Source organism: Phyllosticta citribraziliensis, assembly GCF_038025025.1.
Source record: "Phyllosticta citribraziliensis strain CPC 17464 chromosome Unknown J3D65scaffold_9, whole genome shotgun sequence".
In the NCBI taxonomy this organism is placed as follows: Eukaryota; Fungi; Ascomycota; class Dothideomycetes; order Botryosphaeriales; family Phyllostictaceae; genus Phyllosticta; species Phyllosticta citribraziliensis.
The window spans coordinates 1,752,774-1,779,143 of NW_027117346.1; the positions used below are offsets into that span (position 1 = coordinate 1,752,774).

A 26,370-nucleotide genomic window follows, 5' to 3' on the forward strand; every position below is an offset into this window, starting at 1 on the left:
CGTGTCCGCACCGGCGCGGAGCTAGCGGCGGCAGACGCGGCAACCACTTCTTGGCCAGGCGTGCCCCGCAAATCGGACCATCTCCACCAAAATTTCAGAGCTTGCGCCGCGGGGCATTGCACTGTGAGCCAGACAACCCTCAATCGATCCTTCGACTTCGACCCTGACACAATGGCCGACATTCGCGTCCTCATCGTCGGCAACGGCGGCCGTGAGCATGCCATTGCATGGAAGCTCGCCCAGTCCCCGCGCATCGACCAAATCTTTGTTGTCCCCGGCAACGGCGGCACCGGCGCCCTCGACAAGACCAAGAACATTGAGACGGTCAAAGCCGACGACTTCCCCGGACTCGTCAAATTCGCCCTCGAGAATGACGTCAACCTTCTTGTCCCTGGTCCCGAGGCTCCCCTCGTCGACGGCATCGTAGACCACTTCAAGGCCAATGCTCCCAAGATTCGCGCCTTTGGTCCTTCGGGCGATGCCGCCCGCATGGAGGGCAGCAAGACCTTCTCCAAGGACTTTATGAAGCGCCACAACATTCCCACCGCTGCCTATCAAAACTTTACCTCGCACGATGCCGCCCGCGCATACCTGGACAGCGTCGACCACCCCGTCGTCATCAAGGCCGACGGCCTGGCTGCTGGCAAAGGCGTCATCATTCCCACAACAAAAGAGGAGGGCCACAAGGCGCTCAAGGACATTATGCTGGACCGGGAGTTCGGTGCTGCCGGCGACGAGGTCGTCATTGAGGAGTTCCTCGAGGGTGACGAGCTCAGCATTTTGAGCTTCAGCGACGGAACCACCATCCAGAGCCTGCCACCTGCACAGGACCACAAGCGCATCTTTGACGGCGATCAGGGCCCCAACACTGGCGGCATGGGTACATACTCTCCCACTCGTATTGCTCCCAAGGAGGTGGTGGACAAGATTCACAAGGAGATCCAGCAGCCCACCATTGACGGCATGCGGGCTGAAGGTATGGTATGACTCCTTCAACCATTGGATGGGATGCTGATGGACATCAGGCTACCCCATGGTTGGTTGTCTCTTCACTGGTCTCATGATGACCAAGAACGGACCCAAAGTACTTGAGTACAACGTCCGCTTTGGCGACCCAGAGACCCAGTCACTGCTGCCCCTCTTGGAGACGGACCTGGCTGAAATCATGCTGGCCGGTGCCGAGGGTAAGCTTGGTGGCTTCGAGGTCAAGGTTGCCGACAGAGCTGCTACGACTGTGGTGGTGGCTGCTGGTGGGTACCCTGGACCCTATAAGAAGGGCATCGAGATGAAGCTGGATCCCGTCCCTGAAGACACGGTCCACTTTCACGCCGGCACGAGCCTCAAGGACGGCGTCTTTCGCACTGCTGGTGGACGCGTCATTGCGTCGACTGCATGGGCACCGACTCTGGAGGAGGCGGTCAAGAAGGCGTACAAGGGCGTCGAGGCCATTCACTTTGAGGGCATGCAGTATCGAAGGGACATTGCCGGCCGGGCTTTGAGGTGATTTCCAAGGTGAGTGACTGACAAACAGTCGGCATATGCGCCGGAGCATTTTGATGCTCGAGAAAAGGCATGAAATAGTAGAATTCCAGAAGCAAGGCTTTCGACACGTGCCTGTCGGTAGAAGAGTAAAACAAGCGTGAGGAGAGGTCGACGAGAAAAAGTGGAAGTACATGTGAAGGAGCACAGCTTACAAGTCAACAATCGATGCGACTTCAAAGCTCTTCTCAAGTGCCTCACCAACGAATTTGAATTCCTCAGCATGCACGCGGGATGAAGCTTGAAATTATAAAACTCAGTCTTGGTGATTCCTGCTGGTGTACCAAATGCCGACCCCGGTCTTGCACTAGTCCTGTGCCGTTCCCGTCACACCGCCCGCCAAGACGTCCGCTCACCAACCAGCCGTAGCCCATCTCCGTCAACGTCGTCATTCCATTCTGACATCAAGCCATCCAGCAAAAAGTCTCCACGACCACTCCCACTCGCTCGCAGAATCGTCCGCTACTGTGAGCCTCCACCTACCACTGCCACTCGATTGCGACCGTTTCCGCTCCGACCACCGCCGACCGCCGCAGCTCTCCGATAGTACTCGACCGCCATAATGAAGCCCGTCGTTTCTGCTCTGAATGCATGGACATGGTACGCGCCAGCACCCCGACCGATATGTCTCATGGCTCGCATACTGCAGTCTGTCTGCTTGTATGAGGGCTTGTGGATGTTTCGCGAATGATCATTCCCAGCTTATGGACCTTTGGATCCCGCTAACACGACGCCGCAGCATCGTCGTGTCTGTTTTCGCAATCGTAATCCTGTCCGTCATCGGCTCGCTGTTCAAGGTAGGTCTATCGATACCTCTTCGAAACGTCAAATCATAATCCGCTGCTATGGTCCCCGCCACTGCTCCTCCGCAATACCACATCGATTGTCAACTACAATCTACCACCACTGGACAAGGGACTAGCTAACGCGAGGTGCTCGCAGACCAACAACCATGTCATGATGGGCTCGACGGAAGATCCAGAGAACGGCCAGGTCGTCGCCGCCTCGGTATTCGGCGCAGTAGCAGTCTACGGTGTACGTCTTCGGCTTCCGCCTCGCTCTCCCCCGCCACCAAAAGCATTCTAACAATCCTCTGCTGCTTAGGTCTTCCTCGTCTTTTGTGCCGGACAAGCATATCTGCACGTGCGCGAGAGTCGGCGCGGCGCCATCGCGCTGTCCTAACCGCTCTTCCTTCCCATCCCGATTTCCTCGCCCTTGCTTGAAAATACAGTACATGCATGTCTGCAGTTAGACGCACATTTTGCGCGCCGTGGCCTTTGTTGCGCTAGAGCTTAGTCTCGTGGGGATGGTGCCCATCGTCGCGTGGTGGTTGGGGGAGACGGCGCGTAGGTGCTAGTGTGGCCAGAGCCTGGAGCTGCAAACGCAATGATAAGACAGTTGGTCCAGTCCAGCGCGGGCCGTGTTGGGCTATTCTTGTTCTACTGCTTTGACTGGCGAAGCCTCCCTGCGCATCTGCCCTGCCATTTCCTTTCCGCCTCGCCTGTGTTGCTTGGGAACTGACTCGGAGATGGCCCACACCAAAACGTCTTTTCGGCTCGGGATGACCCCGCTGCTTCTGCCTTTTCCTTGTCGATTCTGGCCACGTCGTGGATGGCTTGTTGGTCTGCTTTTTGGTTTCTATGTACAGGTATATTTGTATGTAGGCGTTTTGGGGATTGTGGGTTGGTAGGTAGGTCTTATTTACAGGGACTGACTTTCTGAGTGGTCCGTTTCCAACAAGACTGTCGCGAATGGGCATGTTATTGCTTGCTGCATTGCGCTGTTGGTGCTGAAGTGCAGAATCGGCTTGTCAGTTGCATGAAAAGCAGCAATCGCTGCCTGGCATTTTTCCATGAATTGGTTGCTCGTGATGACTCTCCAGCCCTTGTTATGATAGACTTTCAAACCAGTGATCATCCAAAAGCGTGAAGCGCGATCAGTAAACATAAAAGTACGGCTGTTGGGCTCCCAGCAATAATGCAGATTAACTGATTCTTCGTCCTTGGACAACGTCGTTCATTCGCTCTGGACATAAATTATATAGCTTTGTGTCACCGCGTATAAGCAGTAGAACTGTGCTCTGCGGATGAAGATGCATACTTGGTGCATCTCGACGTTTCCATGTTGAGAAGGTAAAGCATCACGGGGCTTCTGACTGGAGTCGTCTGACTGGAGTCGCTCACTAGCTCCGCCAGCGTTATTGAGATGAAGGTATCCATCCCCATGAAGACGCTGCGAATGCTTGCTCTTATGTGCTTGGAACAGGCACGTCGAGTGCTGTCGAGCGTTCGGTTGGCCGTCGACATCCCTGCCCACCAGTCACCTATTTTGAGCAAGACCACGACGTTCCTGCCGCCCACTGGCAGATACTGAGGTGCTCTTGCCCCGCGCCTTCCCTTCTCCCCCCGTTCCTGCCCCAACATCGCGCTGTGCCACATACCACCACCCCTGAGCCCCTGAGCCCCTGAAATCCCCCAAAACTTCACCAGCACCTCCAGGACGCAAAACGAGAACGATATACTCATGAAATAGCATCAAAAGAGCAAAAGAAATGCGTCGGCCGGGAATCGAACCCGGGGCTGATCGAGAATGCAGAGATGCATGGCAACGATCAATTTTACCACTAAACCACCAACGCAGGGGGAGGGAGTGGAAAACCCAATGCGCCAGCCGCGAATCGAACGCGGGGCTGATCGAGTCATTGATGGCAACGATCAATTTTACCACTAAACCACTGGCGCTTTGATGAGGTTTCCGTTCGAAAAACACTATTATGTTTTAGTGTCTTGGCAAAGAACAACAGTAATGTGTCCGCCTATGCAATTCTGCTGCTAATATTCGTCTCAGGCATTTGAAGGGTCGGGTGAATGCAGTATTCTTCGTCAGATATGTCTCAGGCACCGGTGGTGCTGTATGTTATGGAAGTGAAGTTTGCTGGTATTGCCGAGGCTAGGGAATTGACGTCATACATCTCTTTTTCTTCATTTCCCCAAAATCAACATTTGTCACCTCGGCCAAGAACAACAGGTCGTCGCTCACATCTCTCTGCATGTTCACCATCGAGATAATCCGACGTCTGGATGCGTGATTTTACCGTTTGTCATCGACATATGGCACACGTGACGCTCCTCTCTCCGCAGTGGATCCCTTTCCATTACCTTTCCGTCAGCCGCATAGGTATGCAAAAGGCGGAAATGGTATGACGGAAGAGGAAACTACAGATTTTCAAGAAGTGTTTGGTCCATGTGTCTTTCAACCGGACTTGGATTTTTGAAATAATCCGATGCTCAGAATTTTGTCGAACTACGCGCTTTTCATGTCCAACAGAGCTGAAATCTGCTCCTTATCACCACTTGAGAGGCATATCAAGAATATCTGAAAATTGCCCTCTATCGCCGCTCTCGTTTCTCGAAAAACTTCACGCACTTTCGGTACAACCTCGTACTCGCTCGCAAACGACTCGCAAACCGAACACTACCAGAACAATGGAGAAAAGTCCAAGGGGCGAAGAACGGCATGCGAGGCCAGCAGCACAGCAGTGAATCGACGGTATCTCCATCTAATGCCGCTTATCCCCGGATGAAAACTGCTCGTTTAGGAAAGGACCCACTTGCATCGACGACACCTGTCCCTGAGTCGGACAGGTTGACGTCGCGTTTGCATGCGTTGCCGCCAGGAATGAACAAGGCTCGGGCCGTCACAGCTATCAGGATGTCACTGGTAACGGAGAGAAGCTCGTCGTACGTAGGGCAGTCCACCACCTCCTGGGCTTTGCGGAGTTAAGCGGCTGCCATTTTTTGTGCTGCGAGGACAGGAGATGGGCTTTTAGAAGAGTATTTATTTGGCTGGTAGCTACCAAAATGCTGTTCAGTGCTTTCACAGTCCAGTGTTCTCCTCAATACTCACCCTCAACTCACCCCCGAATACCCACCGATACCCAGCAAAATGGCAGTTGGAAAGAGCGCCATCAACGTCGTCCTCGGCGCCATGACGATTGGCAAGCCCGGTACGTTTTCCCCACGCGTCGACCATACTCGCAGCGACACCAACTGATGCAGCATAACAGGACACGAAGGCATCCGCGTGACCTCGATCGACGAAGTCAAGAACTTCTTCCGCATCTTCCGCGCCCACGGACACACCGAAGTCGACACGGCGCGCGTCTACGGCGGCGGATCGACAGAAGAGGTGCTGGCGGCGGCCGACTGGCAAGGCTTCGGGATCACCATGGAGACCAAGCTGTACCCGACGGCAGGCAAGGGCATTGGATGGATGTACGCCGACGAGATCTCACACACGCCAGCGGACGTGCGGCGCGGGCTCATGCAGAGCTTGAAGGCCCTCAACGCGGACAAAATCGACACCTTCTACCTGCACGGCCCGGACCGCAGCACGCCGTACGAGGAGACGCTGCGCGAGGTCAACGCCCTGCACCGCGAGGGCTACTTCACGCGCTTCGGCATCAGCAACTACCAGTCGTGGGAGGTGGCGCAGATTTGCGAAATCTGCCGCCGCAACGGCTGGATCATGCCCACGCTGTACCAGGGCCTGTACAACGCGCTGCACCGCGTCGTCGAGGCCGAGCTGATCCCCTGCCTGCGCCACTACGGCATTGCGCTGTACGTCTTCAACCCGCTGGCCGGCGGCTTCTTGACCAGCCGTTACCACCGCGAGCAAGACGACACGGCCGAGGAGGGCAGCCGCTTCGACCCCAAGCGCAAGCAGGGCGCCCTTCACCGTGGTCGCTACTGGAACGACGCCCACTTCGGCGCGCTGGACCTGCTGCGTCCCGTCGCTGCGAAGCACGGCATTGGCGAGGCTGAGGCCGCGCTGCGCTGGTTGGCGCATCATTCCGCGCTGAGCAAGGACAAGGGCGACGCTGTCATTGTCGGCGCCAGCAGCTCGAAGCACCTCGAGGAGAACTTGGTGGCGTTGGAGAAGGGCCCGCTGCCGGATGACGTCGTTGAGGCGCTGAATCAGGGATGGGAGTTGGCCAGGGGCCTGCCGCTCAAGTACTGGCATTAAGTTGAGTCGAGACGAGGTCAAGCTGAGGATCCGGAGATGATCGCACGGGGGCGGCTGATCGACCAACTTTATCCGCGGACGTGGAAATGTTCCTTTTTCGGTCGATGTTTGGGAGTGATTATCGGGCATGTCATAGCGCAACATCAGCATGGATAGACGCAGGATAGAGCACCAAAAGCAAACTCCGTTTTTTGCGTGGCAAAAGTTGAACACCATCGCTACATACATCGTGTTGAATAAGTGTTGCACGGAATATCGCACATGGAGAAAGAAAAGTACTCAGCTTCAGGCGCACTTAACCACCGCCCATATCGCCGCCGCCGCCGCCACCCTGGAACATCTGTGCAAACGGACTCATTCCTCCTCCGCCGCCCTGCTGGTTTCCACGCAATCCACCCTTTGCCTTCTTCATTTGACCGCCGCCGCCTGTTCCGGTGCCTCCGCCGCCGCCGCCAGCGCCGCCAGAACCACCTGCGCTGGCGGGAAGACCAAGCTCTTGATCCGTGATACACTTGCCTCCCGCACCACTGCCACCGCCCTGGCCGCCGCCGCTGCCGGCGTACTGCGACATGGCTTGCTGCTCGGCGCAGACAGGGCGTGCGTTGGGCACGCGGTTGCCGACGTTTTGCTTAAAGGCGCCCATCATGTTACCTGAGAGGAGTGTTAGCGACGATGATCTCGTCTAGATGTTGGGATGGCTTACCAGCAGGAGCATAGTCGCAGAACACGAGCGTCATCTGCCCGCAGTTCTTAACGCCGCAGCCAAGCGCATAAGTGCCCTTCCACAAAACTTGGGTGTAGTGGCCTTGCTGCATGTTGCCGCCTTGATAGTTGGTCTTGGATCCTTCCTCGTACCACATGGACACAGTGCCAGCCGGGATATTGCCCGAAGCCGACTGCTCGGCAACGTTTTGGCCGTTGTCACTGCGCGCGTCATTAGCTATGCCTCATGATAGAAGGAAGGGAACATTGAACAAGCGCGGGCCAAACAGAATACGGGGCAAGGGGAAGTGAGTGGCCCGTGATGTCGTGGAATGAAAACAACAAGGTTGGACATACCCAGTCATCTGGTGCTGGAATTTGCACGTATTGGCTGCGGCCTGTGCCTGCTTGGCCAATGCAGGATCCCAAAGCAGCGAACATGCACCGTGGAATGTGCGGTGTGCGTTGTGGTAGGCCATGAACTGCTTGGCGACGGGGTCCTGGGGGTCTGGCGTCGCCGACCCAGAGGCTTTGCAGAACGGCGCAAACTTGAAGGTGCCTCCACCACCGCCGCCACCGCCGCCACCTCCGCCGCCTCCAGCAGCATCTTGCGATGTTGGTTGTTCGCCGCTGCCGGACATCCTATTGATCGTCGGTGATCAGCATTCTGGAGAGATTGACAGGTGGGGCGGAAATCTCAACATACGACTCATCCTGACGAGGAAGAATCACGCCGGCAAGGGCGGACGAGGAAAAGAGGGCGCTGAGAAGGAGTGTCGCCTTCATGGTGGTTGAGTGGCCAAGATCAAGGAATCCGCTTTTTGTTTGAAAGAGTGTGATGTAGTCGTCAAGACTGACATTTGAGCAGCACTACAACCTGTGTAGTGAACAAGGGAATGACGGGTCGCAAAGGAATGACGATGCCGTGGACGAAAAATGTGGTGAGAGGAGATGTGGGAGTAGGAGAGGCAATAAAAGGCCATTATTTCTGATTGCTGGGTTCGGCCGCGGATGACCAGGGCGCCACAACAAGGGTGTGATTGACGTTGATGTTTCAAGCACACGATGCCTAGACCGTGTCGGCGCAGTGCTATAGAGGCCTTGGGTCCAGTTCTGGCACGTTGCGGTCCACTATCACGCGGTCCAAGCATCCAAGCCGTCGCCGCAAAAGCAAAGCCGTCGCCTTGACGGCGTGCGGAGCTCGTGTTGGTCGAGACTTGACGAATACGGGGGCAGCTCGACGTGGAGTTGCGGGCTTTGGTGCGCCCTTCCCTGCGCGCCTTAGACCCAAGAGTAATCTTGCCGGCTTGAGGGCGCGGGGGCAGATGCAGAAGAGCCTCGGGCACCTTGCAGGGAGGCGGCGCAATTGGAGAGTCGGCAGCACGGCGTCCGACTTGGATGACGAGGGAGGGTCTCAGAAGGTCAGGGTTGCAGGCCTTGGTGCATTCTTCTGGAGCGTCGGCAGGTGAAGGTCGGTGTTTCGTCCCCGGGAGTGGTCGAGAGCTTGGCATCGTAAGGCTGAGAGCACGTCCAAAAGGCTTAGCGTCGTCGACTTAAGGTTGATGGCTAGACTTGTTTCCGCTTCGCGTGTTGATCGTCACGCCCTCATCTCCACTGCTTCACCACTCCCGCGACCTTCTTCTATGCTTGATAAAACCCTTTGCAGGTACTCAATGCTTCTTCGCACATCCATCCCAGCGAGCGCCGCCACTGCCTCATTCACTCCTCGTCCATTGTGGCACCGCTGTTACATCGACCCGGCGCTTCCTCGTCCGCGAGTCATCAAGGAAATTGGAGCCGATGCCGTCTCGCGCCTCCAACACCATCATCCATCGGAGCAGAGGCCGCGACAGCAGAGCGAGACGCTGTGTAAGACATCTGGACGACAAAACAAGACGATTAGAGACCCACTTTCAAGAGAAGCGGATTGCGGCTTCCAATCCTATTCGCCTATTCGACAGCAGCGCCGACGCCCAGCCGTGTGGTTATAGCTTGAAGCGCCTGAAGCTGCTCCATCAGGTAGTGGCCTAATTTCACAAGGTTTGACGGCGGCACCAATAGGCAGCTGTAGCGCTGAAGAATTCGAAAGAAATCCCTCTTCGATGTTGCAACGACGACGACGCCCGTTGCGTCATGCGACGCATGGCTTCATCGACTGCTCCAGTTGTCAAGAGTTCGGCGAGGAGCCGGCGGGGTCAAGTGGCGACTCTTTGCTAAGGCTATCCATGAAGCAAGGTCGAGTGGTTGGTTGATGGAGTTGAGTCCATGATTGGATGACCGGCTTTGGACTTTGTCATCTTTTGTCAGCTTCAGCGTCTCGCTGTGTTGACAAATTCACCAATGGAGGCAGCTCTAGCTTCCTGGTCTGCAAACTTTATTTCTCGAAGTCGGAGAATGGCGTTTACTTCCGGGGAATGGAAAACCTTGAACCTGAGGACAGCTTTAGGGATTGGCTGCAAACGCTGCCAAAGCGGCAGCTTTTCCCGTGCTCTTGCTCCACTGGCCACGCTTCGTCTAAGCGTACATGCTTACCGAGATGTAGCTTTGGCAGGCGACTCGACCGCACATTCGTCGACAAAGCAGGGTGTCTGAGCGATCGAATTTCGGCTTGGTGGTTCCGGTGGGCTGTTGGGGAATTGGTCGATGGCAACGCGGGAAACTTTTGCCCTTTCGCACAAGTTGTGTCCACGGCGACGCACTGTTGTGGAAAGATTACCAACAGAAACAGAAGGTACGTAATCAATTCCAGAAGAAAGTCTTCGGAAATCAACGTCTCAAAAGCACGTGGGTTTGATGAATAGGTGCGGTGGTGGGCTCGAGGAGCCTTCCTGGCTGTGGTATTATTCATAACACGGTTCTTTGGCCTCCACCTTCACGTAAGACCATAGCAGGTAGAAAACTCGGAACCCCGTCCGCTCTTCCATAGATAAGCTACCTTGCGGCCGATTAGTAGTTGCGTGGGTGACCAGCAGCGAATCCCGGCTGTTGTACGTTTTGCATTCTTTTTGCGTGCGATATGCAAGCGAGCGAGTGGATGGTGTTGTTTTTGGTGGGCCTTGCCAGGTCGGAGGCTGTACCGTGCGGGCAGCGGGACGAGACGGCGAGAGCCTCAATGCAGCGCGTGCCGCAGACAAGCTTTTCTCGTCCTGCGGAACATTTCTCCGCCCTGACCTCGAGATGACGAGGGAGATGAAGCTGAGCGATGTCGGTTTCGTTTTGCGAAGAGGCGGCAAGACGAAACGGTTGGGAAGATGGCGGTAGCTTTGGTCTCTTCCTGGAGCTTGATGGCTGGTGACGCCCTGTCTTCGATTGGTTATGGGGCACAAGATTGATTCAGGGCTCCGGGTGGTGCATTGCATCTGTAGGTCGTCAGCATCGTGCAGCCATTGACATGGTGTTGTTGTGAGAAAGCAGAAAGTCGACCGGTTGTTTGTGGTCTGGAAGCAGGGACCCCGCTCCCGATGTCGCCGGCAGATGTCTGACCACCCTTTTTTTCACATCAAGTCCGCTCACCACTCACATCTCGCTCTCGGTTCCGATGGCTTTCTCCTCGGCCGCTGCCACAACCTGGCCGACGGGCCCGGCCGCCCGCTGATTGCTAGCGCTCCCATACAATCCTCGTCTCCAGGCCATTTGCGGCTCGCCCGCCGACTTCTGCAGTTCCGTGATAGGACAATTGCTCCCCCAAAGGTTGCTCCCGCCCGTACCTGGCTACTGATCGCTGCTGTCTGCGAGTGGAAGCCAGGGCTTATCAAAAGTCAATGCAGCAGTTGCTAGCGGAGTAGCTCCACCCCACTTTGTCCATGCAGTGAAAAGGCAAACTCAACCGCCCCTCGAGGCATATAACCATAACGCCCAGCGCCGTGATCCCGCTGTCGACAACTCTCGAATCCCTCCCCAATCCAGTTCGGGCAGTCCATTAGCCGCCATCATGTACTCGGCACTCAACGCCCTCGTCCTTGCCCTGCCGCTGACCGTCTCAGCCGAGACCGTCGTGGGCGTCTACATGTACCACCGCCATGGCGACCGCACGCCCAAGGCCCTCAAGCCGGCCAATCTGACTGACCTTGGCTACCAGCAAGTCTATCAGAGCGGTGAATACTACCGGAGCCGCTATGTCGATTCCAGCGCAGATGTCAAAATCAACGGCCTGAGCAGCAACATTGTCAAGCAGAGCCAGATTGACGTCTCGGCACCGTCGGATGATGTCTTGCAAAACTCGGCCATGGGCTTCTTGCAGGGCTTGTACCCGCCTGTTGGAAGCACGTCTGCCACCGAAACGCTGAGGAACGGCACAACCATCACCGCGCCCCTGAACGGTTACCAATTGATTCCCATTGGATCGACGAGCACTGGCGCGAGCAGCGAAGACAGCGCCTGGCTGCAATCCACCTCGGACTGCGGCAACTCCGAAGTCAGCTCCAACAACTACTTTGCATCGTCCGACTACACGAGCCTGCTCTCGAGCACCGAGGACTTTTACCAGGACCTGATGCCAGTCGTCAACGGCACCTTCGATTCCGACTATGTGACGTTCAAGAACGCCTATGTCGTCTGGGACCTCGTCAACGTGGCCGAGATCCACAACTCGTCCATCAACTCGTCCGACCTGCTGACCAACGAGACGCTGTTCCAGCTGCGCACGCTGGCCGACAAGCACGAATGGGGCCTCGCGTACAACGAGTCCGACGACCTGCGCGCTATGGCCGGCATGCAGCTCGCAGGCCAGATTGTTTCGTACCTCAACAGCACCATTACGGGCAAGGGCGCTGGCAAGTTTGGCGTCCAATTCGGCGCCTACGCCACCTTCATGTCATTCTTCGGCCTTGCGCAGCTGCCCGCCGCCAACAGCGACTTCCGCGCGGTCGTCGACTACGCCTCTTCGATGGTCTTTGAGCTCTTCACGCCGTCCGACGACGTCAGCAGCAGCAACTTCCCCGGCTCCGATGACCTGTACGTGCGGTTCCTCTTCCACAACGGCACGGCGACCAATGCGTCCGAGCCCGTGGAGTACCCGCTCTTCGGCCGCTCCAACTCCACCATCTCCTGGTCCGACTTCCAGTCCGAGATGACCAAATTTGCCGTCTCGACTACGGAGCAGTGGTGCACCAAGTGCGGCAACACGACGGGCACCTGCGCCGCCTATGCCGATTCGTCCAGCTCCGGCTCTTCTGGCGCCAGCAGCAAGAGCAGCAGCGGCGGTGGCAGCGGCATTTCGACGGCCGTCAGCGGCGTCATTGGCGCGATGGTGACCCTCGCTGTCGTCCTCGGCCTCGAGGCCCTCATCATGCTCGTTGCTGGCTTGCGCCTCGTCCGCAAGCCCTCGACCAAGAGCGTCTCTGGTGGTGCCGGAGCTGCGGGCGCCGCCTCTGAGGGCGCTGAGAAGTCGGCTGCTTAAACGCGAGCGAATGCACAAGCTTGCGGGCGTAAGCATCGATAATGAACAGGAGCGGTGAGAAGCGCAGTGCAGAGCAGAGAACAAACCACGACACTCGCATCCATGGCGCATCCATGGATTAAGAATTTCTTTTTGCATTCGGAGGGCGAGACAGGAATTGGAATCCAAGGCGAGTCAAAAGTGGGAACGCGAGATTTTCCCCGTCTACTCGATGCGCATTGTACGCATCGGCTTGACTGCTGTTTATATACCCTACCTACATACACCGTTGGGGACATGTAGTAATGAGAGATGAGAATGACAAACTACACACGTGCAGAAATCTTTACGTACCGGATTCGGCAATTCTGCTCGTGTACTTGCTGTCAAGCGTCGCAAGGGCGGCGTTGAGATGAATGACCCTAGACCAGCTCCGGCCGTCGTTATGAACCAAACTTGCTGGAGTTTTTTCTTTGGTAGGATGGCAGCCAGCGACGAAAGAACGACGGCGTTCAACGGGTTGGGTTTTGTCGTCGTGGATGGCGGATCGATGGCAAGTAGGAGAGAGCAGAGGCAACGCAAAGGGAAGTCGAGGACAAGGGATGGCGAGATCTGCCAGCGGATTTAGATAAAGATGGTGGTCCGAGGAGGTTTGGCATTACCGCCTCACGAAGGGTCGTACTTCTTTTCTGCCGCTGCGAGAGACTTTTGTCAGACCTCGTGGTGTTTCCTTTCGAGCGGCTAGAAGAACCACTGGCGCAAGATAAAAGAGTTGTTCCCTGAGTCGTAGAGGGGTGTCATCCTTGGACGATTTGACAATGTCATGGCGTCCCATTTTGCTCCAGATATAGGTAAATGATTTGGTCAGATGCTGGGGTGTGTGCTGATGCTGTCAAGGGTGTGAGGGATGACGAGTTTTGAGTGTACTGGGCAGATACTCCACGAGGAAGCAAAAAAACGCAGATAGAAAGGAACCCTCGAATGGCTGTGTGCAAAAGGGAAAGGGCGATGAGTGCGTAGAAGTACAGGGAGTGGTGTTGCTGCGCACCTCAAACGCAAGCTGACGGGAGTCGACCGAGGCTCGCCTAAGTAGCCTGTTTGGGCGAGGCGTGTCTCCGGGCGCTCTCGCGGGCTCCGGTTCCATCACCAACGACGTCAACTCAGTATCATCACCATAGCTCCGATTGACCCACGATTCTGTCCCAACCTCCTCAAGCGTGCTCGTGCATGCTCGCGAAAAGCCAGCCGCAACGCCGTTGTCAGCGCCCCCGAGAACTGCAGGCGTTGGCGCCCACGCTGCCGAGTGCTTTCCTGCTCTGCTCAGTCAACTGCCGATGTTGTCTGTAGTTGGGGCTGGCGCAACGTCTACCTATATCCATCCGTGTACCGGTATCCGGCCTCCGAAGGCGATACCCGAAGGCGATACTCGAAGAACGACCGCAGGAGACGCAGGCCTTTGGATAGGGACAACATGAATACAACACGCCAGAAGGACTGCTGTGGACTTGACGGAATGGTAAAAGAGAGATCGAAGAAGACTTGTGCAATCCAAGCCGCGCGCCGGCAATCACACGAGTATCCGACGATGACCTTGCAACTATTGGAACGAAATGTCGGCTGTGACAGCCTAAACGAAGCCGCGAGAGTAGATGTCATGTCGGATATATACAGCATTTTCCCGCGTGGTCTTCTCGTGAGCCACTTCCATCAGCGGATGACGATGTTGTGGATTTCCGTCAGGGGCAGTGCAGTCTAACGAAACTTCTTTCCGGAACATCCATGACAATGAGCCGACGACGGTTCAATGAAGCTGAGATTGACATCTAGGGGTGGGATGTGGTGGAGAGGTCATTCCGGTTTGATCGTCTTTTTCCAAGATTTCTAGGAGCATCTGTCCAATGATAGGGCTCGTTGGTACTGACACTTGCAACACCTTCAGCCACGTTTCCCGAGAAACATGAAGGTGGATCTGACGATTTCCATCATCCGCTAGAGTTGCGGGCAAGCATATCTGTCCGATCATCAACGGGAAGCTACGAGATGGAGCCAAAACAAGAGTTTGGATCATGTGCATGTCAACATCGATCAAGTGGCATGCAAGGTGGCGGGTTTGATCCAACAGACATTCCTTCGTCCTTCATGGTTGGCCAGCGAGGACCTCAAGAGAGCATGTTTGCGAGCTGCCCACCTGTAGAGTTACGCTTAAGCAGTTAGCTTCTTCAGAGTGCGTCGCCGACGTGTTCCCAGGAGAATCGGTCCAGATTGGGTTTCGACGCAGCACATCATACGACATGGAGTTAACATGCCTTTGTTGCTCATACTGCACTTCCTCCGTCGACAGCAATCTTTACGAGACGCTTGGTCTATTGAAACTTGGACTCGACTACTTATGTACACAGTGGGTAAGCGCCAACTTTGCCGCAGCCGTACTGTATTTCACCCCCTCAACCTGCGCTTGCGCCATGTCGCGCCGTCTCGTAGCCTGCTGTGCCGTCTTGAGCGCTTTGACTACAAGGAACTAAGACTTCAAGAGTGTGGTGGACCATTGCCTGGTGTTTCGACGGTCAGATCACGAAGTCGACATCAATGCAGCCATTTTCATCACCTTCATCCGTCATTACGCAATAACCAAGTTCGTGGCATCACACAGCTTGGCTGATTCATGTCGATAACTCGCTCGACGATGCATCTATCGGATTCAAAGGTGGCTGACTGAATACGTCTAGCAATGATCCTAGACAAAGAAATTTAGAAGTTTGACTTTCCACGGGCGCAGTGGAAGTGGACCGCCACTGCGGCATGAGACCTTTCAGAGCCGAAAATACTTACGCTTGTTTTCGAGGTGTTCAAAATAGGTACAAGGAAGCCACAATCAACCAGACCGACAAAGTGCCATCGGCAACTGAGCGCCAATGACCAGAGCGAGATCTCGAGGTGGCTTGTCGACATTCCAGAAACTTTACCCATCCAATCAGATACAAACTGCTCTCCTGAGCATCCTGGGTCTCCCGCGCAGCTCCGACCACCGATCCGTGATGCATGAACAGCAAACACGAAGCCAAGAGGCGTGCATCATGAGATTCTGGTGGTTGCTTTGATTGCGCCTCTCTGACCCGATCCGCGAAGAGAAGTACATGACTTGCATGAGGCAACATGCAACATCATCGTCATTGCAAGGGATGAGCGCTTTGCCGCCAGCAAAGTGCACCCCTTACAAGCTACTCTCGGCTGCAGTGATGCACGTTTGGTGGAGGTGCCTGGGTAAAAGACCCTGGGAAACGATGCACCTGACGACGGACCGAGTACCTAGTGTCGGGTTCTCGCAAGGTTTTGCGAACACGTCCAGAAAGGAGAACGCGGCAAGCCTGCGCGAAACAGCCAATGGGAATCTACGGGCTGCGACAAGATTAGTCGCTCAACAAGCGACTCCTGCTCTTTGCATGCAGGCTGAACAAAAACTGCCGTGCCGAGGGCGAAATATTGGGAAGTATTTACTTCTGTGGCTGCGCACCAAAGAGACAAAGGCGGACATATATTGACCGCAGTGGGCAACTGGAAAGTACCATCGCGGTGCGAAGTTCGGCCAAGAAGCAGTGGGATTGGTTTGTGAAGCCCAACCCTAGTCATACGAAGCACTAAACTCAAATTTGCAAGCGCTGCGAAGCTTGTGCGAGCAGTTGAGCCAGCGGACGCGCTCGCATGCCCGCAAAAAACGCCCCGCCGTCTGTGCTCCACTCTTGTTTTCTCGAATAACACAAGCATGCAATGACTGCCAGACCTTGCTCCCTGTGATCTGCTTATCTTGAGATTTTGAGTTGCCTGGTAATTTCACACGCCTTCAGGCACTATGCTCCGGTTGGTCGCGCAGGGTGCTGTTGACCGCCGCCACTAATGCCTAGCCCGATGCGGCAGTTTGCACTTGAGCCAAGATTGCGAACGGACCCTGGAGGCGTCTGTTGCACTTGAGTTTCTATTTTCGCCCTCACTTTGTGATGGTTTGGAGATGATGCGATGGAGGTGCGTTTGTATATGAATTGCAAGACTCCTACTTTCTTTTTCTACACATCGTTACACATCATCTACATCTATCCCGCTAAGCAGACTCCGACCCTTGTCAGTCTCTGTCCTCTGGTCTCTTGACAAACCTCTGCCACGATGTTGTGGTCCGCCATCCTCACCGGCCTCGCGGCCTTTGTGTCCGTGACCAATGCGGTTACGGTCTTCACGGCGCCCGCTTTCTACAAGAAGCCAGGAGTCTCTTACGCTCGCGCCATTGTTCTGGATGACGGCACCTTCCTCGTAACGAGCGAGAACTATGCTGGGGAACCTCCCTACATGTCCATCTTCGCGTCCACGAACGGGGGACGCGACTGGCAGGAGAGGTCGAGAGTGGAAGACACTACTCCCGACAAGTGGGGTCTCCGATACCATCCGACGCTCATTCAAATACCCGTTGCTCTCGGTCCATACCCCGCTGGTTCGATCGTCTTCTCTGGAACTGCTGTACCCACCGATGGATCCAGGACGAAGCTGCACGTCTTTGTCTCGAAGGATAAAGCGAAATCGTAAGCGTTTTTGACTCCCAAATTCGAGGCTAGCTTTCTAACCCTCTTCAGTGGCACCTGGGAGTACGTTTCCACCATTGCCGAAGGTGGTGTTGCCCAGGAACAGAATACTGCAAGCCCAGTGTGGCATCCATTCTTCTTCTTCTACAATGGCAAACTTCTCTGCTACTTCTCCGACTCCCGCGACCCGGCCCACGGCAGCAAGATTGTCTTCTCAGACACTGGCGACCTCAAGTCTTGGAGTGACCCGGTCAGGCAAGTGGCTTACGATGACAAGGAATTGCGTCCGACCATTGCCACTGTCACCCAGATTGGCGACAAGCCTGGAACGAACGGAGGTCCATCGATCAATCAGTACCTCATGACGTACGAATATGGTGGTGCGAGGGAGACCCCATTTGCCGTGTATTACAAGATTTCCGAGGATCCCCGCAACTTCGATCCCGCTCCGGGCACTGTCCTCCGAGGACCCAAGGGCGAAGTCCCCTCTGGCGCACCTTACGCGGCCTTCGTCGGTGGTGGTGTGTCGCCCACCGATGGAACCATCATCATCAGTTCCAGCAACGAGTACGACCTGTACGTCAACCGCAAGGCCGATGCCTCTGGACCTTGGGAGACGCTCTACTCCGAAGCGCCGAAAGCCTACGCTCGCTGCGTCGTTCCTCTCAACGCCGAGCAGATTCTAGTCGTTGGCGCTGGTCCTCTCGATCCTGGAAACTTTGGCGAGCTCAACAGCATCATTGCCAACGTCGTGGACCTCAAACCCAAGACGCCTGGTGGCAAGACCAAGTCGGTCAAGCGCTGGATCGCATAGGGAAGGAATGGGGGAATCTGAGCATGTGTCATATCACAAATTTCCTTTTCCTTTCTGTGAGAATAATGGCAGGTCCTATTGAAAAGAGAGTTCAATCAACATTTATTGACAACTAGTCGTTCGCATGAGATGTGTCACGCTCTGCAAGGTTGTGGGTTTGGACATGGTCATTTTGGGCACATTTCTCGTGACTCGGGGTACGCCGATTAAGCGTTCAGGCCGTATCAAATATTTGACGAAGGCATTCAACACAACAGAGTCCAGTGCATGAATGCTTCTGAATCGCGACGTTGGTCGGCGGACTGTTTCAATGGAGAAAAAACACCGCGCTCCTGGCGACTGGCATAAGTGCGTGATCTGCATGCAAGACGTCGGCATCGGCTGAATCTTGACAGGTGTGGCTTCCATCTAAGGTTTGCCGCAATTTCTCACGACAAAAACAGCACCGGACACTTTCAGAACCGACCACAACCGACTCAAAAGAAAGTGAGCCTCAAGGAAGCTTACCATGTATTTGACCTTTAATATCGAGCATGTTCCTGCCAAGCTGCACTGGCCAAACCTTGAATCTTGTCTCTCTTAACGTCATCCGGCAGTGACCTGTAAAGCCAACGCCGCGCCTTCTTCATCAACAGATCCAGAAGTTGCTGTTGTTCGCCAAATCTTTTCTCCAAGTAGACGAGTACCAGAGCCGTTTGTACAATCCTTGCCACATCGCTTCTTTCAAGCTTAACGCCGGCGACTTCCTCCTCCATCTGCTGCATTTTGTCTGCGGAAAAGAAACGCTCGAGAAGTGTCACTTTCTCGACAGTCATCTGCCAGTACCCTGAGATGGAGATAGACTCGACGAGGTCGTCCAAAGTGAGTTCCTCTGGAGGCGGAGGAAGAAATGCAGGTTTGTGTGAGCGGGATGGCGTATCTTCTTCCAAACCGACCGCTTCTCCGTCGGTCTGCTTAAGCAGTTTGTCCAATTGTTCGTTGACGACTCCCTCCTCAGTGCGGTTGTGCGGCCCGTACGACTCCTGTTTCGACGGAGGGGTATAGTTAGGCGGAAGTGGGCGGACAGACGGGAATTTGGTGGTGATGCAGAGGTCGTAGGGTTTGGTATTGGGCTGCAAAATGGCATTTGTCGACGGCCTCCTTACGCTCGAATTGGAACGGTCTCCCGCAGAAGAAATTGACAAGTTGCCCGTGCTTTCGACAAAGTGAGATTTCCGCCTCGAGGGCGGCGAAAAGTTGTTCTCAATCTCGGGATAAGACGTGTGGTCCAAAGGACGTTGTTCGGGAATTGCAGGCTGCGTAGCGCCTACGTCAATGCTACTGAAGTGACCAGACATTGCATACTTGCGATCAGACCAGCGTCCCTTCGTAATAGAGTGACCCGCTGGACCTGAGGGACTAGCTGGACCTCGATTCGAGTGGCCACCTTCGGACGACTGAGGACTGTCACCAGTCGCGTGAGCTTCATTACTGGATGTACTTGCTTGTGCTGCAGCGGATTTGTTCCGAGCAGCTATTAGTGCTTCAGTGGCATCTAGACCTGCACTGTTGTCGTCCCAAAGACGACTTGTCGGTGAAGTTTCTCCGCTCGAGAGCGGACTTATTTGCAGAGTTTCCCCAAAGTGAGAGAAATCTGTTCTGAAAGCATTCCCACCAAGACTTCCAATACACCTCTTTCTGCGACTCGCAGTGTCATTGCCAGCGTGCGTGTGGCCAGTACCAGTAAACTGGACGCGTTTCTCATGAGGCGTCCGAGTCGGAAAGCCATGATTCATAACACTGTACCGAGCTCTGGTCAAATCCGAGTTGCCGGCTTGATCTGGTTGAAACAGCTGTTGAAGAATTCTGGTCGTCTGTCGCTGTTTGGTCTCATCATCCACGGCGACGAAGCTGGTCCATTTGCTCGCAATCAACCACGCTTTACCAAAGCAGACTGCCTCTTGCTTGATGGCGTCGTGGAACTCAGAGGGTTTTCCCTCGCGCAGTGGTTTCAGCTGCTCCGAAAATGGCCAGGCAGTCTTGTTCTCCAAATCTGTGACGGCTTTTTTGATGGCAAGTGGATGGATCGCCTGTGGTATCTTGTCCAGTATCTCGGGAATCAGAGTGATTTGCGCTTGTTCGCCTGTCGGCAGTCTGGCTTTGATTGTGACTCTGTCTCGATATGCTTGTTGTGCCCCTTTGCTGAGCAAGAGATAGACCGAGGTTCTTGAAAGCGTGTGTCCGTTTGGGATCCTGAATGGCGCTTGTATGGTCGAGGGAAGCTCAACATTGAGGAGCTTCAGACCGTGATCGTAATAGTAATTGTTGCCGTCGATGGATTTATGTTCTGCTCCAAGATCACCTCCCACCTCAACAGTGAGTTCCCAGCTTGTTGGATTCATACACTGAGCGAGCAAACAGGTCACCCTGGATTTCCAGTCTGCTCCTGCATCGGTGAGAACCACTTCGGACAGACCGCCTCCGTTGGCTGCTATCCCATCGACGAGAGCGTGGGAGACTTCGTTGCCTATTCCAAGGCAGAAGAAGTGTATTCCATGGTTTTTGTGGGCATCGTTTACCAGATTCACGATCAAGTCGAAATTCCAAAACTCTCCATCAGTTATGACGAAGATGCAAGTTTCGGAATTTTTCTTTGACCGCTGTGTTGCAATGTCCAGTGCTGCAAAGAGATCCGTTCCTCCCATGTCTGCCTTCAAGTTTTTGACCGCGGAACAGGCAGCTTCCTTCGTCTGCTCATTGAAAGGCTGAGACTCATCCCACAAGAAATGTTGCCAGGTTCCGAAGAGGCAGACATTGAAGAAGCTATTCTCTGGCAGCCCACAAACACACACCTCCAGAGCGCGCCGGAGATCTTCAACTTTACTCCTCATCGAGCCGGAACAATCGACCACAAAGATGATCTCTCCCGTAAAGTCGTATGTCATCTCTATCTGAGACAAGAAGTCTCGCGGTGAGATGCTCACCATCATGGCGCAATGGTCCTCAAGAGAAGGGTGGGGCTCCACGATGGCTACTGATTGCGATATGGGCTGTGCAAGGCTGACGCGGTGTACAAAATCGCATCCGAGGCTGGCTTCATGACCCTTGAGCTCAACATGGGCCTTTGTCGGGTCGTATTCTCCCGGCTTGAGATTTGCTAGTCCTCCACTTTGGCTCTGTTCACGAAATTAGTTTAACATAACTTGGGAAGCAGCTGTTCGGAACGACCTACAAGAGACCCAATGCGTAAAGAGGCGCCCCTGTGTGACTGGCAATTCTGGCCCAAAATCGGAAAAGGCATTGAGATGTCCACCAAGATACTGAGCCCACCAGCATCAACGCTAGACCCAATGCCGTCCCCGCTCCACCCGTCTGGAGACTGTCCAAACCGTGGAGCAATAGAGGTTGGGAGCGTGAGAACCACTTCGGAAGGTTGCGACGTCTGTTCAACCGCTGAGTCGACCGTGAGTTCCCCGACATAGACAAGCTGCACTGTCACAGTCTCGTCAGGCGGAATGTTGCCCAAATTTACCTCGAATATTTCAACAGTATGCTCCTCGAGGATTGCAGCAGCTTTGCTTTCCTCGATTGCCCGGTCGAATTGAGTTCTTGCCTCCTCCTTGGACTCTATCCGTGTGACGAGCTCCTTTTTCTTTCCGATTTTGCAGCGAAATGAGCGAATGACGCTCCCCGGGAGTAGTGGAAACGCATATTTGGCCTTTTTAATCACCGCCTGTGACCGATTCTCAAATATCTGGGTCAGGACCGTTTCTGCTAGAAGCGTCTTGACCGAAACTTTTGCCGAAACCCTTAATACAGGTAAATGTGTCGGCTGACGGGCTGTAGGCGGCTTGAACTTTTGGACATGTACCTTCGTTGGGGGCTGCCCAGGTATAGGAGGCAATCCAGTCTCGTTGCGAAGGTGATGGACTCCTACGAAGAAGGCACCATCGTGTGGCGCAGGAGCGTCGAGTACTTCTGGCGTAACGAACTCCTCTTGTTCCCGGGGGTCGAAGTAGAGTCCTGAAGGAACATGGTCAAACAGACCGCTGCGCAAATACCGGTTGGCGTGGATATAGCCACTCATGTTGAGGAGGATAGTCCTGACTCTGTGCAGGAGAGTACGAAAAGGAGAGAGTAAGAAAGACAAAGTATTTTGTGGAAGGCTCCAGGGTAGACAAGGCTGTTAAAAGGGAGAAGACAGCCTCACGAATGCAGTGCAACGTAGCGTGCTGCGCCCCAATGGCCCCCAGCCCACGAAAGTCTCGACATAAGACTGGATTCCCTTCCCACTTCCGACCAGCCCCAGCTGAAAAGTCCTTGCAGAAGTCGTCGGAAAGCTCGAATCAAAAATGTCAGTCCAGATTGGAGATGTCATCGCCCTCTCCCAGCTTGCCTGGCGACTCGGAAAAATGTTCACAACGGAACGAAAGAATGCTCCCGCTAAGTTTTCAGAAGTCGAGGACCAGTTCTACTCTCTCTCCATCGTGCTGAAAATCTTGGCCGAGAATAAAGCCCTCGCCGAAACAATTGAGAAAGATAATCGCCTGGGTCGCATGATAATCAACTGCGAGACGTCGCTCAAGGGCCTCGAAGAATTCCTCCAAGAGTATAGCGACGTCATAACACCAAAATCTCGCCGTCTTCAAGACAAGTTTGTACAAGAGTGGAAAAAACTCAAGTGGACGCAAAAAGGTGGGGATCTGGACGCATTGAAGGAAAACATAAAGACACATTACCAGGCCCTTGGTGGAATTCTCTCTGTGATTGGCGCGACCCGAATGGAGGAAATTTCATCAAAAGTCGGCGAAATGTACGACTGGTGGGTGAAGTGTCTTCAGAAACCAGCCAAAATCAGCAGTAGTCCCGGAGGCCAAGAGCCCTTGGTCTGCATTTCCGAAAAGTCAGCTCGAGGCGACGGTGATGATTTGCTGTGCCCGAGAGCTCAAATCCGGGTCGAATGTCTTGAGGAAGAGGAATTGATTGGATCGCGTCTGTTCGACTGCGCCTGCAACAGTAACGACCATTACGTCAACGTTGAGAGTCTCACAATCCTTTCAAAAAGCGTTCTTGTCAAGTCGATAAAAGACAAGCCAACCTGGATGCTTTTCGTCCACTCATCGACCAAAGGAAGAGAAGTGGAGTTGACGTTGACCGCGTGTTCGGTCTTCTCGATGAATAAACTGGAGGAATTCATATCCCGTTTTGCTTTTCGACAAGGCATGGCTTCGACCCTTTACTCCGACTCACTGTGGGCGCACCGCTCAACGTCGAGTACCGGGGAGGAAGTACTCTGCGTCATCAAGGCTCAGAGCAACGTTTCCCATATCGAAGATCAGATCAAGGGATTTAACTTTCGGTCGACCGAGACAGGTGGGCAATATTTTGCAGGGGCAATCGACTCCGTCCACCTTGTTCAATACTTCTTCTTTTCGTGCCCGCAAACGGAGACCGATGGAGTTGACAGCAGGTGCGCTGAACTGATTTTCTTCGAAGAGGCGGATACTTTCGAGTCCCGGCCGTTGAGGCAATTCACTGTCAGAGGTAAGAACCTCGGCCGTGTGTGAGTTGGCGGCTGATTTTTGGCTGATTTGGCTTGCAGTACAATACGATACTGACGTTGGACTCGGATCCAATTCAGCAACGGTTATCATGAGCGATGTCTGCTGTATTCAAGAATCCGAGGCGGGTGGTACCACAACACAGGCAGACGTAGAAGTGGGGGTCAAGTCTTCTGACGGTATGTCCCAGATAGTGTCCTTTGAGGTCGAGACTGATAGAGGTTCGTTGAAGCTGGCCAAGACCTTCTTGATACTATCCGTCTCATGCAAGCAGAGCTTTGGATATCATACTTGCGGGGCTGTCGAAACGGAGAAGTGGCGGAATCCAAAGGGTAAGAAGATGACAAAATTCCTTGCCTCGATCATGAAAATCTGACCAAGAGCCTAGACCCGCACCAGAATCGGTCTTTGGTAAACATCACCTGGTAGAGCCCAGTGTTTCGGAGGTCTTCGACACGATTTCCAAGCGAAAGAGACTTGTAGTATCAAACAAGGCCGGATCGCTCCACGCGTGCATAGAGCGTAAGTTGACGTTTGGAATCTGTGTGGCCGATTCCAGAGCTGACTTGTGGGTAGCAGCAACAGGCTCGAGTGACGCCCAGATATTCGAGATCCACGTTGTGCTGATGGGCCCTGATCGGATCATCATCGACAAGGTCGAAAGCTCAGCGCCGATGCGGGCTCCTGCTGACTGGGGTAATTGCCACATCTCCCGATTTGAAGATCTGGTAGTTGACACTTTCCAGATATGAATTTCTTGGTTTGAGGGCCTTCTTTCGTCGTTGTCCCTGAGCGGAGGCCAACTTGACGGTGTCACGAGGAGAGAGTTTTCAACCGCGGTGCTGGGATACAAAGCCAGGAATATGCAGGCGGGACAGGACCGATCGAGTAGGGTAGAGTGGGCGAGCCGACTTGGTATTAAGACAGAGCAAACAGATTTGAAGGAGACTTGTCGAGGTTCAACTGAAAGAAGGAATATTGGGGTATATCCATTGGTGAAACGTCCATGCCACATGCCCATCTAGTACTCGTGAAGGGGAAAAAGTAAGAAAGAAAAGAAAAGAATCGGCCGTAAATGGGATTCTCCTACCTCTTTCTCCGCACATGATCGATCGAACCCTGGCGCCTGTCCTTTTCTCTTTTTTGCTCCCCATATCTGGAAATCAGACGCCGTCGCCGAATGGATAGTTGAACTTGAGCAAACCATTCAGTCCACCAACCCAGTGATCTTCTCCCTTCTCTTGAACTCCGCTCAATCCGCGCACAATGCTGGGTACGCCGCCCTGAACTTCACCCCTGCCTCCACCTCTGAATCCAGCCAGCCCCACGTCCTCGCCCGTTATTCGCACCTCGCCGCCCCTTGCCAACGGCTCCTCAAGTCTCTGCCCGTCAACACTGACATCAACGCCCTCGCTCCTATTCTTTTCCGCCACCCGCAAAACGACTTCTGCGTTTGCTGGCAATACCAAAGGCCGAAAACTCAGACTGCGCGGGCAAATGGGCGTCAGGACCAGACTCGAGACCAGTGGGTGGACGATGCATCCGCCGGAGCTGAGAGAGTAGGCGGTGCTACCTGTGGGCGATGCGACAATGAGACCATCTGCAATGGCGTCGGTCAGATGACGGCCGTTTACCGAGATGGAAATGTGGCAAAGATGCGGCGCGCGGCCGCGGTGCATGATGATCTCATTGAGGGCGTAGAGAGGCTGAGGCGCTTGTAATTTGCGTTGGGCAAGGGTTTTGGCGGTCGCGAGGGTCAAGGGGGTTTTGGCAGACTTGGAGGAAGAACTGGCGGTTGGGGGAGAAGGAGGGTGGACAGAGACCTGGAGTCGGTGACGGAGCAGTATGCGCGCATGTCGATTGGGTCCCATGAATTTACCGCGGAACGAGGCCCATGGGTCTCCATCAGAATTGGTTGGAGGCGGTGTTGGGACGTCATCGGGATAATTTCTTTCCAGCGTCTGTTCCAACGCGGCGCTTGCACCCGACATGTAGACCTCGCGGAAGGCACGCTTGTATTCTCCAAACTTCCACTCTCCCAGGAAGCCAAGGGTGCCCATGCTAAACGCCAGGATGGGAGGCACGCGCTGCACACGGCCGTAGAGACTGGCGGCATGCAGAATTGTCCCGTCGCCTCCCAGGGTTGTGATGAGATCTACATTTTCCTGCAACACTTTTTGAGCTTCGCTGTTCGACTGCGGCAATGAATAGACGGGCGAGGGAAGCTCGGTGTGGACGGCGCTAGCGACGCTTGGCTCGAAGATGAGGTTTATGGAAGGATATGTATTTTGGAGGTGGTAGCTGAATTCGACGAGAGACTCTGTAATGTTGGGCGACTCTTCCTTCTTCATGACAAGGACGTTGCGGAGCGGCGCGGGCCACTGGACGCCGAGGAGGTCATTTTGGTGGTTGGCTGAGGTCGCGTGAGCACATGATGAGCAGAATGGCGCGACCAGAACAGTACCTTGGTAGGAAGGGAATCTCCTCGCAGGAAGGGCGTCGGGGCGAGGCAGCTGGATCACGTCGAGGCGTCGGGCGGTGGTCGAAAAGGCGCGCGCAAAGGGCCGCAAGCGCAGCATTTTTGAGAGATGCGTCGGTCAAGTCAGAGGAGGCTCAAGGAGCGCAGAGGAGGGCGGGGGATTGACAGCTGCAGGGGCAGGGGGCGCCCATGTTTTGTGCGAGGTTGCGCGGCAGAGCTATGGCAGGGAAGGGAGACACTGCAGGCAGGGCAGGGCTTGGTGTTGAGGCTCACTGTTTGGTGTTGCTGATGTCAAGCGTGGCCAAAGCTCCCATCTTCACCAACGGAAC

General features: G+C 54.6%; 9 protein-coding genes and 2 non-coding genes across 11 annotated transcripts; 6 read left to right on the top strand and 5 right to left on the bottom strand.

Moving 5' to 3' along the window:
* The first annotated feature begins 130 nt into the window (after positions 1 to 130).
* J3D65DRAFT_633144 (phosphoribosylamine-glycine ligase) lies at positions 131 to 1,760 on the top strand. The gene is made up of 2 exons (XM_066801097.1): positions 131 to 976; positions 1,026 to 1,760. The coding sequence occupies exons 1-2, from the start codon at positions 172 to 174 to the stop codon at positions 1,502 to 1,504; spliced, it is 1,284 nt and encodes a 427-aa protein (XP_066653378.1). The 5' UTR covers positions 131 to 171; the 3' UTR covers positions 1,505 to 1,760.
* A 341-nt stretch (positions 1,761 to 2,101) lies between these two features.
* On the top strand, positions 2,102 to 2,721 carry J3D65DRAFT_670002 (uncharacterized protein; the record flags this gene model as incomplete). Its single annotated transcript, XM_066803253.1, has 4 exons — positions 2,102 to 2,139; positions 2,279 to 2,336; positions 2,482 to 2,574; positions 2,644 to 2,721. The coding sequence occupies 4 exons, from the start codon at positions 2,102 to 2,104 to the stop codon at positions 2,719 to 2,721; spliced, it is 267 nt and encodes an 88-aa protein (XP_066653379.1).
* A 1,370-nt stretch (positions 2,722 to 4,091) lies between these two features.
* Positions 4,092 to 4,177, bottom strand: J3D65DRAFT_t112. The gene has a single exon. It is a non-coding gene; the product is annotated as a tRNA-Gly (tRNA).
* Positions 4,178 to 4,201: 24 nt separating this feature from the next.
* J3D65DRAFT_t111 lies at positions 4,202 to 4,280 on the bottom strand. The gene has a single exon. It is a non-coding gene; the product is annotated as a tRNA-Gly (tRNA).
* Positions 4,281 to 5,283: 1,003 nt separating this feature from the next.
* J3D65DRAFT_633152 (NADP-dependent oxidoreductase domain-containing protein) lies at positions 5,284 to 6,751 on the top strand. The gene has a single exon (XM_066801098.1). It carries the CDS (start codon positions 5,767 to 5,769, stop codon positions 6,562 to 6,564), a length of 798 nt encoding a protein of 265 aa, XP_066653380.1. The 5' UTR covers positions 5,284 to 5,766; the 3' UTR covers positions 6,565 to 6,751.
* Positions 6,752 to 6,859: 108 nt separating this feature from the next.
* Positions 6,860 to 8,052, bottom strand: J3D65DRAFT_605331 (CAP domain-containing protein; the record flags this gene model as incomplete). The annotated part of the gene is made up of 4 exons (XM_066798349.1): positions 6,860 to 7,215; positions 7,268 to 7,488; positions 7,624 to 7,908; positions 7,973 to 8,052. The coding sequence occupies 4 exons, from the start codon at positions 8,050 to 8,052 to the stop codon at positions 6,860 to 6,862; spliced, it is 942 nt and encodes a 313-aa protein (XP_066653381.1).
* A 2,735-nt stretch (positions 8,053 to 10,787) lies between these two features.
* Positions 10,788 to 12,966, top strand: J3D65DRAFT_633157 (histidine phosphatase superfamily). The gene has a single exon (XM_066801099.1). The coding sequence runs from the start codon at positions 11,198 to 11,200 to the stop codon at positions 12,662 to 12,664; it is 1,467 nt and encodes a 488-aa protein (XP_066653382.1). The 5' UTR covers positions 10,788 to 11,197; the 3' UTR covers positions 12,665 to 12,966.
* A 3,698-nt stretch (positions 12,967 to 16,664) lies between these two features.
* On the top strand, positions 16,665 to 18,283 carry J3D65DRAFT_482909 (uncharacterized protein). Its single transcript, XM_066796598.1, has 2 exons — positions 16,665 to 17,208; positions 17,260 to 18,283. Exons 1-2 carry the CDS (start codon positions 16,799 to 16,801, stop codon positions 18,020 to 18,022), a joined length of 1,173 nt encoding a protein of 390 aa, XP_066653383.1. The 5' UTR covers positions 16,665 to 16,798; the 3' UTR covers positions 18,023 to 18,283.
* A 260-nt stretch (positions 18,284 to 18,543) lies between these two features.
* Positions 18,544 to 22,088, bottom strand: J3D65DRAFT_670007 (von Willebrand factor type A domain-containing protein; the record flags this gene model as incomplete). Its single annotated transcript, XM_066803254.1, has 2 exons — positions 18,544 to 21,177; positions 21,234 to 22,088. The coding sequence occupies 2 exons, from the start codon at positions 22,086 to 22,088 to the stop codon at positions 18,544 to 18,546; spliced, it is 3,489 nt and encodes a 1,162-aa protein (XP_066653384.1).
* A 224-nt stretch (positions 22,089 to 22,312) lies between these two features.
* On the top strand, positions 22,313 to 24,597 carry J3D65DRAFT_633171 (uncharacterized protein). The gene is made up of 6 exons (XM_066801100.1): positions 22,313 to 23,545; positions 23,604 to 23,741; positions 23,795 to 23,894; positions 23,951 to 24,084; positions 24,139 to 24,258; positions 24,309 to 24,597. Exons 1-6 carry the CDS (start codon positions 22,354 to 22,356, stop codon positions 24,326 to 24,328), a joined length of 1,704 nt encoding a protein of 567 aa, XP_066653385.1. The 5' UTR covers positions 22,313 to 22,353; the 3' UTR covers positions 24,329 to 24,597.
* A 128-nt stretch (positions 24,598 to 24,725) lies between these two features.
* On the bottom strand, positions 24,726 to 26,141 carry J3D65DRAFT_670009 (ATP-NAD kinase-like domain-containing protein; the record flags this gene model as incomplete). Its single annotated transcript, XM_066803255.1, has 2 exons — positions 24,726 to 25,975; positions 26,027 to 26,141. 2 exons carry the CDS (start codon positions 26,139 to 26,141, stop codon positions 24,726 to 24,728), a joined length of 1,365 nt encoding a protein of 454 aa, XP_066653386.1.
* Positions 26,142 to 26,370: the final 229 nt, after the last annotated feature.

Coding starts and splice junctions, on each gene's coding strand:
- J3D65DRAFT_633144 (XM_066801097.1), top strand. CDS start 172: ATGGCCGACATTCGCGTCCTCATCGTCGGCAACGGCGGCCGTGAGCAT. Junction 977..1,025: donor TGACGGCATGCGGGCTGAAG/GTATGGTATGAC, acceptor GATGGACATCAG/GCTACCCCATGGTTGGTTGT.
- J3D65DRAFT_633152 (XM_066801098.1), top strand. CDS start 5,767: ATGGAGACCAAGCTGTACCCGACGGCAGGCAAGGGCATTGGATGGATG.
- J3D65DRAFT_633157 (XM_066801099.1), top strand. CDS start 11,198: ATGTACTCGGCACTCAACGCCCTCGTCCTTGCCCTGCCGCTGACCGTC.
- J3D65DRAFT_482909 (XM_066796598.1), top strand. CDS start 16,799: ATGTTGTGGTCCGCCATCCTCACCGGCCTCGCGGCCTTTGTGTCCGTG. Junction 17,209..17,259: donor TCGAAGGATAAAGCGAAATC/GTAAGCGTTTTT, acceptor AACCCTCTTCAG/TGGCACCTGGGAGTACGTTT.
- J3D65DRAFT_633171 (XM_066801100.1), top strand. CDS start 22,354: ATGTCAGTCCAGATTGGAGATGTCATCGCCCTCTCCCAGCTTGCCTGG. Junction 23,546..23,603: donor GAGGCAATTCACTGTCAGAG/GTAAGAACCTCG, acceptor TTTGGCTTGCAG/TACAATACGATACTGACGTT. Junction 24,085..24,138: donor GCTCCACGCGTGCATAGAGC/GTAAGTTGACGT, acceptor ACTTGTGGGTAG/CAGCAACAGGCTCGAGTGAC.